Genomic DNA, 13,331 nt, shown 5'->3' on the forward strand with positions numbered 1-13,331 from the left:
GGTGACATTTTTTAAAAATATTTTAAATTAGTCGTTCAATCCATGCTCATACATAAACACTCGGACTTGATTAGAAAAAGAGAGGGAATGATTACAACATATAAAATTGATAGAGAGAAAAGAAACAAAATGAAGAGAGGGAGGGAGAAAGAAATGACAAATTTTATTAACAGTTTAAATGGGGGTGCCGGTTGCAAGTCAGTTGCACTAGGCGGTTGCAACACGTATTTTTATAAATACATTTAACTTTTTACAATATTTTACACAATAATATTTTAAAATAAAGGTTAATTTTGTAAACTAAGTAATATCATTTTATCAAAATATCCTTATTTTACCACATGTATTGTAAAATATGTTTTGTATATATCATTACTTTTTTAAGCATTCAGGATTTATTAATTGTGATAAGATAGTTCCCCTTCAAAAGATCTCTCCTTTTATCTCTTTCTTTTCCTACCCCACAATTACTTTAAAAGTGAGACCGGTCTTAGTTTTCGATCCGGGTATGTTTGAAAATTAAACCAAATTCAATTCATCTTAACTCATCATTATAATTTTTTTAAATTTCAACACAAAATATAATAAACAATTCAACTTTTTCAAATTCTAAAATAATAATAATATTAAAAAATAATATTTTATCATCTCAACTCAACTCAACTCAATTCAACATTCAAACGCAACAGTTAGGCAGCTATCAACGACAATGACCCTTGAATCTATATCCCATATCTTGTACCCACTCTCTCTCGCTTGCCCCTCATGTCCATTGCTTTTAACAAAGCTCAGCTCAGCTCAGCTATCAAACAAACCCAAACCGTTCAATCTAAGCCATGTTCTTCAGCTCATAGAGAGCGTTTAACACAGGGCTAAGGCACCTTAGTTAGTCGTTATGGTTTGCAAGCAAAATGATCCAAGGGTCTAAGAATGATGGATGGATTGCATCACTGTCAATGGTCTGCTAGGGGATGTTTTTTTGGTCCACCCTCTTCAAACAAAAAGCATTTACAGTTTACAGGGTGTGAACATTGACTGTAGAATTTAATTAATGCAGGAAGATCATATTTAGGTGGAAGGTAACCGACAAGAACAGACAACATTAATTTTTTTTGTTTTCATGATAGACTTGAAATTGCAGCATGACTTTTCTTTGAGAAGTATATTGGAAGAGAAACACAAACTCTCTCTCCATTCTTTCTCCAAAAGAGTTCGTGCTCTAGGACTAGAAGTCGGTGTCTTGGAAAACTATATTGGAAATAAAAGTTCAGAATTCTATAACTCTATTTATATCAAAAATAAAGTTAAGTGCCTTAAGCTCACAATTAAATAAATAATAGCGACAACAATAATAAAGTGCCTTAATAATACATGTACGTAGGTGGTGAAATATATATATATATATATATATATATACACATATATAATTTATAAATTTGGACAAATGCTAGCCTGTTGCTAGCATGAATCTTGAAACATATATCATCCTATACAAATATTAAAAGTAATTCTACGGAGAATCGAAAAGTGCGTAAACGTCACGTAATCGTTCTGAAAAAAAAATATAATCTACTATTAAAAAATTAATTTTTTTATATAGATCTCATATTTTATTCACTTTTTTCAAAACGATTACACAACAGTTATACAATTCACAATTACAAATATTTTTTCTCAAATATTAATCATTACGATTTTCTATCGCCTCTGGAAATTAAACGCCTTGATGGAGAAGGCAAAGATGAATCCAAACAGCACTGCAAACCCAGCAACCACAACTGCCACAACTCCCAGAAAATCATGCCTGAATCCCAAATAACTTCTCAAATATTCTTCCACGGTCTGATCATTGTCCTCCAGTCGGTCCTGTACGTCTCCAAATTGTGAAACAACTAGTCCATACAAAGTCCAAGCAACTGGGCATGCCCAGTAGTACCATCTCCACCATATTGGAATCCTCTGTTTTTGGCAGAAAAAAAGGAGTTATGTATTGTTATGTAAATCTGTGCTGTTATTATAAACCGCAGATCAAAAGTTGCAAATACTTACAGTTCGTGGGACGATGAATCCTGAAAACAGGTTCCATATGGCATAGAATGCTGAGGATACTATGGAAGCAATATGGTGGTTTGGTGTAAAAGCCACACTCATCATGCCATAGAAGGTGAAGTAGAGCAATGTGAAGTACATGAAAAACATATACCAAAAGAATTTGGCTACCGTCCATTCGAATCCAATCATTGCGTAAACTATAATGCCATATACTGCAGATTGCATGAAAACATATGGGAGCTCAATTGCAACCTGGAGGTACATCAGATGAGAATTTTATTATTACCTTCTACAAAGTTATTGAGTTTTATATATGAATATGGGTGGAATATATGAACCTAGTTTACCTGTCCAAATGCATAAGGCAAGGCTGAATACATTCCAGCAGCTCTTTCTCTGTAGAAGACAGTTCGTTCAACAGCCACAACAGGTTGCACAGATGAAGAGTTTTGGACACCAAGGAAGAGAACAGCAGCATACATGGAACCCATCGCATTGAATAAATCTATTGTCGTCTTGCTGCAATTTAAAATGTAAAGGAAAATTAAAATGTTGCAGTGATGTGAATGAATCGTTAATAGAGTGAATAAAATGTTTTTTTTTTTTCCCGAGTTTTCCGGTAAAAAAACTTACGTCTTGGAGCCAAGGTCCCAGAACATTGTCCCAAATGTCAAGGCTATGAATACTGTGAAGAGAAATCTCACGGCTGTATATGGTGGGTTACGCCAATAAGACAAGCGTTGTTTCCACAGGCAAGCCATGCATTGAGTCCAAAATGACTGCGAAAACTGAGTCGGGAAATAGAGATCCTTTGAAGCTGGAGCAGGCTTGCTCAACTCTGCAATCAATGCTTTGTTCCTCCTGAGACATATGCCACACAGCAGAAAAAGTTTCAGCCAAAACATCTAAGTTCTCAATAATGACGATGATCTTATACATAGATCCTCAAGATGGTAGGCTTTTCTTTTTTCTTCTTTTCAGTCATACCATGTGGTGAACCAATTAAACATTGAACATACCTGTATAGGTCCGAGTTTTTGTACAAAGTGGTAAAGTCTACCCCCAAAGCAAGTTCTTCCGCTGGAGTCGTAACTTCCAACATCCAAGTTGCTGGATTATAACCATCTTTAATTTTTCTGACTCCTTCCATGTTCTAGAAGCCAAAGAAAGGTATGTGTGTTAAGAAATTTACAACATATACCCAGATTTATGGACGTTTGGAAGTCTTTATTTTTTCATTTCTGTAGCATCCTACCTCAAAATACTTGATAAGATGCATAGAGTGGTGACCCAACGGCCCAACGTATATCTCTTGTCCTCCACGCTTCATTAGGAAAAGCTGCAATTCATGTTTTTATATATACATCATTCTCAAGTCTACAAGAGAATCAACAAATGTTCACCTAGCTATCTGCAGATTATTTATAGTTCTCACCTCATCAAAAGCTTCAAATATATCAATGCTTGGCTGATGAATTGTGCACACAACAGTTCTTCCTGTGTCTACCGTGTTCCTAACTGTTCTCATGACAATTGCAGCAGCTCTTGCATCTAGACCTGAAGTTGGCTCATCCATAAATATTATGGAGGGGTTAGCCACAAGCTCGACTGCAATAGTGAGCCTCTTGCGCTGCTCGGTAGAAAGACCATTCACACCGGGCAACCCAACTAGTGCATTCCTCAATGGGTTCAGCTCCACAAGCTCCATGACTTCCTCAATGAACATCTGCAACCATGTGTGATCAGAATCATGAATCCAGATTTCGGGTAATGGTATTCAAACTCTTTATGGCAAGTTCAATCATCTTTTATCATCATATCATGCCTTTCATAATCCGACTATACACGCACAAGAGGGTGCAACATTAATACTGCTCATTGCCTTATTCTCTACCATGTCAAGAGAAGACAAGCTCAAATTTGACATGTGCGCGCGTGTGTAAACTTGGGCAAGAATCTCCGTACTCCAGCATGAGCACAAGCCATATTGTCAACTGCCCTTAAAGAAATTAGAAATAGGAACAAAAAAGTGAAACAGAGTTGTCTTTTAGATACCAACCTTTCTTGTTTCCGAATCAACATCAGAGGACAAGCGGAGCCATGCTGAATAGACCAAGGACTCATACACAGTAACATGAGGAGAATGAATGTCATTTTGCTCACAGTACCCAGAAATTCGAGCAAACGTTTCTTGCTTCTTTGGGTACCCCGAAATTGTGATGCTCCCCTCAATATATCCACCAGTTTTCCTACCAGCCAGCACATCCATCAGAGTTGTTTTACCAGCACCGCTTACACCCATCAGAGCTGTGAGAACACCTGGCCTGAAAGCCCCACTCACACCCTTCAGAAGCACCAATTTATCCTCAAGAACACCCTGCTCCTTCATTTCCTGCATGTTCAGTTGAAGAAAATGAGGTCTCAAGTTCTCTTGTATTGACCTTTCGACTTAAGTATTGTCCTGAAACTTTTTCAGTTCCAGTGTTCCAGAGATTTATGATTCAAGTTACCTGTGGCATGTCAACAGAATACATAATGTCATCAAAGGTGATTGAATGTTGTTCAAATGGAAGGACCATTCCTCTTTTTCCGTTACGACTAGCCTCAATTTCAAATGAGGACCTGGTGGAGGTACTTCCTCTCCTACTGTCTCGTCCACTCCCTGCATGTCAATTAAGTTCAATAGGAATCTAGGAGTAGTATGAGCTATTTAAATATACATATGTGTGTGTGTCTAAGCTGTAATAAAACTATTGACGCTCAAAAGTCACCATGCATATTTGCAGCGTCTTACCTATAGTTCTACGATGATGACTTGAGCTGTTTTCTCTGCGTGTTAACTCTACGCCTTCTCCTGTCCTACTCCCCTGTTCATCGCTTTCAGGTTCGTCTGATCTTACAGTCTGTGACTTCCCGAATGCTGCACCGTCAAATATAGTACACTATCAATACAAAAGCTACTACATTTAGAAGGCCTAAAAGTGGAAAAGATGGAAATACGCACGGTTAAGATAAGCGAGGGAGAAGGTGAAACCGATGTTGAATAGTATGATGAATCCAAACGATGCTCCCACGCCTATCCAATACCAATATGCTTGTGGGAAGAACCCGCGCGACTTCATCACTGTAACTCCCAGTGGTTCGATTGTGTTTGGGAGAACCTTTAAAGGTCAAATTTAATCAAACATTAGCTTTATTTCAAGCGGTACAGATCATAATTGTTCAAAAGAAATAGTTCAAGAAATCACCTTTTTCCAATTGTCTCCCAGGAACTCGTTAACTAATATTGCATTTTGGCCGTACATCAAAGGCGACATCCAGTAACCCCATATCCACCATTTCTTTACATCGTCTGTAGAAGCAAAGCAAAGTGAAGAAAAGGAGCATTCTTTAATGTATAGTGCATATACCGGGGAAAAAATGTTAAAAAAACTAATTTCTCAGTTCAAAATATCGTTACCTCTGGAGAGGATAAAGCCACCCAAGGCAAAGAGCAAGAGCAGTGCAAATGACCCAAAAGTATTAGCAACAATCATGTCCCTACCCATTGCTGCAATAAATCGGAAGAGTGCAGAGGCCATCTGGTTCACAAGTACTAGCAAAAAGTATTGCCTAAACAACCTGCAATACATACATTTCCAAATATTAGGAAACACAAACTCGGGTAAAACAGTTTCCAAATGTGCAACAAATTCGTTGTACATACCTCCCGACATTCGGATCAAATCCAATGACATAGTAGGTCATGAAGACCCAGACAGCAACTTCCAAAAAGGTTATTGGGATTTTAAGGATCCATGTTGGAAGAGCATATACCCATGAAGGATAGAATAGGAGGTCCCTTTGCTTGTAAAAAACAGGAAGCTTCATAATGGTCATGGGCAACTCTGACATTCCATTAAACATAATCATAACCACTGTGAAAAACAAAGCACCCAAATAGATATTTCCATCGGTTGAATCACGACGAGGCATCTTCGTCCGTAGGAAAATTGTCATTGCAATCAGTGCCATAAGGAAAAGCTAAAAAGCAGGGACGAAAGCAGAGTCAATATCCTGTTTTGCAGAAAAATGAAAGCAATACCAAGTAAAATTTAAACTTACTTGTGATAGCTTGAAGACGTAAACAAACGAATTCCTCTTCATCAGTAAGTATTCTCTTGAGAAGGAAGCTTTTAACAGTTCCTTCTTACCAACACCATACGTTTTGGTTGTCAAGGCAGCTGGGTGACTTTTTGTCTTGTCATATGGAGCTGAAAGTTCATCTCCTATTCTTCTTCCCACATGGAATGATTGGAATGCCTCAGCAAATTCCCTTACTGCGACGAAACTGTAAGGCGCATCTCTGCGTGCCCAATACTGCTCCTGATCCTTCCTTGATGTCACCTGTGACCAAACGATCAGAAACAAATAACAGGCATGAGATTCCACATGTAAGGCTCGCCATCTAAAAGACTTGTTGTTGAGGTTCTTCTGCTAACTCCATACATTTTGCTTTGTCCAAACAATTACTTGCCCATTATTAGTAAGAATGAGACCATCAAAGTCTAGATTTACACTAACCTCTTGCAGAAAGTCAGCCACACCTTTCCTGTCAGGACATTTAAATCCCATGGATTCAAAAAACTCGAGAACGTTTTCACGGGGTCCCTGGTACACAATATAGCCATCGGAGAGGAGAATAATGTCATCAAAAAGATCGTAAGTCTCCGGTGCTGGCTGCAGTAGAGAGATGACTGCTGTCCCATCCAGAATCTGAACATACTGCCTGAGCGAATTAACAATTTGGAAAGTTGTCGAGCTGTCCAATCCGGTAGATATTTCGTCCATAAACAATGCCTTCGCTGGTCCGACTAGCATTTCCCCTGTAATTTGACTTACGCAGATTATCATACAGGCAACTCATATCAAAGAAAGTGAATTTCATTTGCCATGCAATTTCGTGTACCTGTCGTTACACGCTTCCTTTGACCACCAGAGATACCCCTCACCATTTCATCTCCTACCATGGTATCAGCACACACTTCTAAACCCAAAACCTGAAAGTTCGAGGAAGCACATTAAAGATACTGAAGGATATGATTCCCTAAATCCTAATAAGTAATGATCATTTTCTAAATGCAGAACTCAAACGGCAAATGAGCAATATTATTACCTTCAATATATAATCTGTCGCCACATCAGCCTCCTGGCCTTCAGTTGTTGCAGCCTGATATATCAGAAGCAAATAGAGAACAGAAAGCCATCATCACTTATTGTGAAACTTTATTATGTTAAAAATCAAATTAATTACTACTCAATAAAAAATTGACCAAAAGCCTCAGTCATGCTAAAGATTACAGTTCCAAGCAGTGTTTGTGGTATTAGTTCTGGAATCCTAGATATAATTAATGGCCAATAGCTCCTGACTCACCTTCATGTAGATATCGACATCTGGATCTGGTTTGATATTTGCCTCTTTTTCTCTTCTAGACAACTCTGCTAGCATATCTGCAGATTTCAAAAATATGTAGTAGTCATTATTTGTATGTTACAGATTACTTGTGGAAAAATTTAATATTCAAGGAAAGCTAAAAAATGGAAATACTGATCCCATAAGATAGTTTACAAACCATAGCGTGACCCGACCCCTTGGCACCTTGCTGAGAAGGCCAAGGTTTCCCTTACAGTCATTTCTCCAATATGGAGATCATATTGGCTGATATAAGCCGCAGTTCTCTGAGGTACAAACTCTCTCATGTCATGGCCATTATAAGTCACCCTCCCAGAAAACTGAAATGACAAGTCGCGGTTTTCTAGTTAGAGATGAGATTGAAGTCAAGAAAGGATTGAAGCTGAAACGGTATTATTTTCACCTTTAAAGTTGGGTCAAGCTTTCCGGCCAGAGCTAGTAAGAGTGTTGTCTTCCCAGAACTTGGAGGACCCAATAGCAAAGTCATTCTGTCAATTACATATGCACAAAATGAAACATGGGTTTCAGAAATACAGTCTTAAATCTTAATATCCAGCATCCAATTCATGATTTCTGATGGGGATGTTTTCTCACCTCCTAGGCTTTATGACTCCAGTAACATCTTTAAGGATAGACAAATGTTTCTTTTGACTTGAAAGAATATGGAAGAAATTCAAGAACCCCTGCCGAGTGAAAATTCAAGAACAACTTAATTCACAAAAACGCTTCAAAATATATGAATGTGTCATGGTATGTAGTTCGCAAACGGTTACCTCCAGAATATTGACAGAGAAGTTAAAGAAGGTAGGCAAAGCTCTGCCTCCTACACGAGCCTCTGCCTCGACATTCACGTGCTCAAACCTGACTTCGATTGTTGGAAGATCAATCCCAACTCTGAGAGATTCCCGGAAACAAGAAAATCCGTTACGGTACTGAAGAAATTACGCACGAAAGCTAAGTACACTTGAAGAAATACGTTAACTCCATTTCGTTACCACGAAAACTTCCGAAAAAAAAAAAGCGTAAATAATTGGCAGAGCTCTTACCTATCTATCCGATTCCTGACCTTCAACAAGAACTTCTCATTATCCTCGTCGGCTAATTTCACCAACCTCTCAAGCAGTTTCTTCCTTTCTTCTAATCCGAGATTCTGTAAATCGACTTCAATGGCCTCACCTCTTGAAGTAGTTAGTATACCTTTTCTTAGACGATCAAAAGTAGGAAGCTTCTCGAGGGCAGCCCACTTAAGAGCTTCTTCATCATCTTCTTCTCGCGAAGACATCGAGAAAACGTCCACAGCATTATTCCTCCAGACCGACGAATTCCGTAATCGTAAACTACCAGTGGCCCTGTAAAGGTCACTGTTATCCATTTTTAGAACCCTGAATAAAGATCACTGCGGCTAAAACACCTCAAACCCACCAAAACCCAGAAATATATCTTCAGGATTTACTCGAACATGATATGGGTATAAATACCGAAGATATATAGCTGCCACAATTAACTGCAAAAGTCCACCCAACCCAGAATGGTATTCCTCTAGGCAAACCAGCCAAAGGTTTCAGAGTCTATGGACAGGAACCCACGCAACAATACGTAAGAATTATCCACTCTGCAGGGTAGGAGAACGCCAAAAAAAAAAAAAAACTGCTTAATTAACTACTCAATAAAAATATTAAAACTACTCAAAGCAATCCTAATAACACTGTATCTCTGGAAAAAGCTGATGAAAGACAGATCAGAATGTATGTATTTATGTATGTTGGTTCAGATTTTCACAACAAATATATATGCATGGTGAATGGGGTCTATACAGGGAGTGCAAGTGAACCGCATGGGTGGCTTTTGAAGTGCATCCGCACTCCAGGTCCAGGAGCCAGCTTCTTAGTTCTTAGGTGAAAACAGGACCCACACAAACAAAACAAGAAAAAAAAAAAAAAACAAGAAGTTATTGCCATTTGTGGATGGTTCCTCAGTCTTGTGAACGCAGGCGCCACCTTTTGTTGACCAACGCTTCAAATATGAAATGACTTACAAAAGTATTAAATAGACCAATTCGTGTATCTCGGTGTGAATCTGAAGGTATGGACTTGGAGTAGATGCGAACTGATTGGATTGGTTAGTCTTTGCGGTCATTTGCGGAGGATTGGTTTGTATCAGTGGCCGGATGTTAATGGTTTTTTTTTTATGCTTGGGTTTGTCTTTTATGTCTATTTATAACCTTTTAAGTGTTTGTTTATAATTACGGTTTTCCTTCACCATAAATAAAAATTGTTAATAAAATTGAGGTCTTGAAAAAAATAAAAATAAAATAAAATTCGTGTATCTCATTTTAAAAAAATTATTTTTTATTAATAAAAATTATATATAACTTATATATTTAAAACTTATACCCACCATTACCTCTGTTACTAGACAATCCAAAATATCCGGTCAGCTTCTTGTTCAGTACGATCTGAATTTCTAGACCGACCACAAAAGTCCAGGAAGAGAGTTTAAACAGAGTAGATAATCATCTTCTCTAAAGACTTTTGATTTTTTTTTTTTTTTTTAAGAAAGTAATGAAACGGAACTTGGGCAATAAGCAACAAATAATTTTGGATAGGTAACATGACAGCCAGCGGGGAAAGGATAGTTTGTTGGGTTAGATAGTTCAAAGAAATATAAAACAATTTAGATCCCCCTTTTCTTAATATATAATTCGGTGCTATAGTTTAATTGGATCACGGACGGCTGCCTGCATTTTAATTTATTTATTCAATGCTGAATTATAATATTAACCAATTAATTGTAATTTATTATAGAATCAATAACTTCATGAATGACCCTATCACTCTTCAATTATTTTTAATTTTTAATGTTTTCGTACACGTATCTTAATATTTTATTTTATTTTTTTATTATTTCTTATTAAATTATTCTTTGTTTGTATGTTTCTAGAATATATATATATATATATATATATATATATATATATAATAAGAATGACGGACCTCACACCGCTATTTTATCAGTCCCTCCTCGGTTTGGTTGAAAAAACATGAACCTGGATCTAATTTCTTGAATCGATTTTTTTTTTTTTTATTCATTATATTTGTAACCTTGATCTTCTCCAATTTCTTGAATTCTCCTATTTTATGTCACGGACAAGGGTCCATACCTAGGGACATTTTTAAATTTAATGCGAAATTGAAAATTCTCAAGGTAGTTGGTGGTGGGGCTAATATATAGGGACAGGCTCCACGCTGTTTGTGTATGGGTTACCTATCTGTCTTTTTCCTTTTTGTTTTTTACATACGCCACGTTTGACTCTTGACTTTATTGTTATAATTTCTTTTTCCTGACTCAGAAACGGTGCATTTTTTTTTTTTAATTTTATTTTTTTCTATCCCATAGTTGCATGAATGTCTCATGAATGAAATCAGCACTGACATAATAGTGAAAGTGTCAACATTTGCTAAATGACGGTACTGTGAAATCTATATTTTACTTACAATTAAAAAAAGAAAAAGAAAAAATATATGTAAAAGATTAATTTTTTTTGGGAAAAAAAGGGGAAGTCGTTGAATTATTGTGGTCAAAATGATCATGCTTGGTTTCGTCATCAAAACACGAGGTGTGGACTACAATAAAGAGAGAGGCAGAGTGGGGTATTTCGAACTCGGAAGTCTACTAAGTTGCTCCCGTCGTGCAGGGCGTGCCCTGACTTTTTGACTACGTTGCGCTTCCAAGAAAACAGTGGGCACTTTCTCACTAGTCGCTGCTTTGGTATTTATTGAAATTTGAATGTAATATCACAATTTATTTTAAAATTTTAAATTAATAAAAAAATTAAATTTTATTATTTATTTTATATCTTAATATTATTTTTACGTATCAGTTACTTCTTCTCAATAAGTGGTCTAATACGTAAAATATTTAATTAAATAGAATAGAGTGTAGAATCATATTCAAACTCAAGACCTCTACTTTGATATCATATGAATATACTACTTGTCTAAAAAATTTAAGCTGATAAGAAGAGATAAATTTTATTATTTATTTTATATCTTAATATTACAGTGGTACTAGCAACAAGTAATTAGTAGGTAATTCTAGAACGAGAATTGCTAAGTATATATATATATATATATAAAATATTATTCAAAATTAAATTTATAAATTGACGTACGTTTATTAGATTTATTTTATAATAAAAATAATTTTATAATTTGATAAATCACATTAAGTCATATTGTTTTATTAATTTATGTAGAGTGTGCTCTACGTAGGCCCCATGGCTCATGGCACATGTGTTGTAACGCATCAAGGGGCACAATGCATGGAAAAAAATATAATTTCCAGATTGCACCAGTTGATATTTCAACTTGGGCAAATTGTTTGGAGAGGGAACCAACGCGACCATTGGACTAGGTCCAATCCTTGTGTCACTTAGTAACAGACATAATAAATATATTTGTTCGTATTAGATTATAAAAAATGAAAAGTTACAACTTTTTATTTACATCCTTTGACCTTCTATAAATATACTCATTGGCCTACGAATTCAACATAGAATTGAGAGAATATAGAAGGCAGTTTCAAAATTCTCTCTCTTTCAAAAGTTTTCATTTTTTCAAAACTTATCATTAGGATCTGTTCATTCTGTAGAAAATAGATTTCTGATCTCTTGGTTGAATAGTAAAATTTGAGAATATTCGAGATCTAATTTCGTGTGTGCATAACACAGTTAGACAAACAGACTTGTTCTGGGCTTCATTGTATCTTAGAGGTAAATTCGCTTATAATCTATATGCATATCGTTATTGATAAAGATAAATATTATCTTAAAGAAAGTGACATTCATAGCATACCTTGAAGCAAATTTTTCTCTAAATATTTTTTATTTTACAGCTCCTTTATTCCAACAATTACTCAATAAATTTACTTTTATATAATATGTTCAACGCGTGATATTCACAACCTATTGTAAAATATCATGTCAGTAGAAATTAAAGGTGAAATCCGTACTTATCACAACCTATTGTAATAAGAGACTACAGCCACCGCTCCCCCGTTAGTGGTTTTGGGATTTTTATTTTTATTTTTTTTTACATGCATTTTTTTTACACATTTAAATATTTTTTAAAAAATAAAAAATTCATAATATTATTAAAAAGTAATTACTTAATTATTAAGTAAAAATAATAATAAAAAAATCATAGCGATAAAAATTATTGGTAAGAGTAGTATTACTCTTATAATAACTCTATGCAAATGATAGTTTTTTTTTTTTTTTTATCATTTCAATTTAACTTTTATTTCAGGGTTAAGTATAGGTAGACTTGGTGGCATGTAACATTTCGTAAAAGTTTACAACATTTTCTAAAATTCTTAAACATAGTTTCATAATATTTTTATAAAAGTGATGAAATCTATTAAAAATATGTTGAACTTGAGAAAGTTTTTAGAGAAGTTTTTATTTTGTGAGGATTTTTTTTTTTTTTTAATTCTGTAAAAGTTAATTCTATATTTTTTAACGTAATTAGTTCTAAGAATCTTTCTTCCCATTGCTTTAACATATGTATATTAGGTGAGGTTAGTTGGGGAAGTGGCATGAATATATACACACACACACTCACTTCAAAAGCTATGCCTTTAATTAATTAAGCAATAAAGGTTTCCGGCCGACCTTGCGGTTCACGTTGATGTGGAAAGTGAAACCAAAGTCGCCTTCAAATTGATTTTGGAGGTTCAATCGGGAATCGGGACTCAAATTTCAAGCTTTTTCTTGAACATCAAAGGTTTCACATAAATGATTTCAGAAGCATTCTTGTTGGAGACTTCA

General features: G+C 35.6%; 1 protein-coding gene across 1 annotated transcript; it reads right to left on the minus strand.

Annotated features, from left to right (window-relative positions):
- Positions 1 to 1,625: 1,625 nt before the first annotated feature.
- On the minus strand, positions 1,626 to 8,953 carry LOC121257721 (pleiotropic drug resistance protein 1-like). The gene is made up of 24 exons (XM_041158903.1): positions 8,551 to 8,953; positions 8,278 to 8,398; positions 8,099 to 8,187; positions 7,908 to 7,992; positions 7,665 to 7,824; positions 7,466 to 7,542; positions 7,208 to 7,261; positions 7,001 to 7,091; positions 6,616 to 6,917; positions 6,157 to 6,438; positions 5,759 to 6,075; positions 5,513 to 5,673; positions 5,301 to 5,404; positions 5,057 to 5,213; positions 4,847 to 4,972; positions 4,563 to 4,714; positions 4,112 to 4,444; positions 3,488 to 3,778; positions 3,308 to 3,391; positions 3,072 to 3,205; positions 2,686 to 2,913; positions 2,400 to 2,571; positions 2,050 to 2,304; positions 1,626 to 1,959 (listed from the first exon to the last, which is right to left on the minus strand). The coding sequence occupies exons 1-24, from the start codon at positions 8,874 to 8,876 to the stop codon at positions 1,699 to 1,701; spliced, it is 4,362 nt and encodes a 1,453-aa protein (XP_041014837.1). The 5' UTR covers positions 8,877 to 8,953; the 3' UTR covers positions 1,626 to 1,698.
- Between the last annotated feature and the right edge of the window lie 4,378 nt (positions 8,954 to 13,331).

This window comes from Juglans microcarpa x Juglans regia, chromosome 1D, assembly GCF_004785595.1.
Source record: "Juglans microcarpa x Juglans regia isolate MS1-56 chromosome 1D, Jm3101_v1.0, whole genome shotgun sequence".
Lineage (NCBI taxonomy): Eukaryota > Viridiplantae > Streptophyta > Magnoliopsida > Fagales > Juglandaceae > Juglans > Juglans microcarpa x Juglans regia.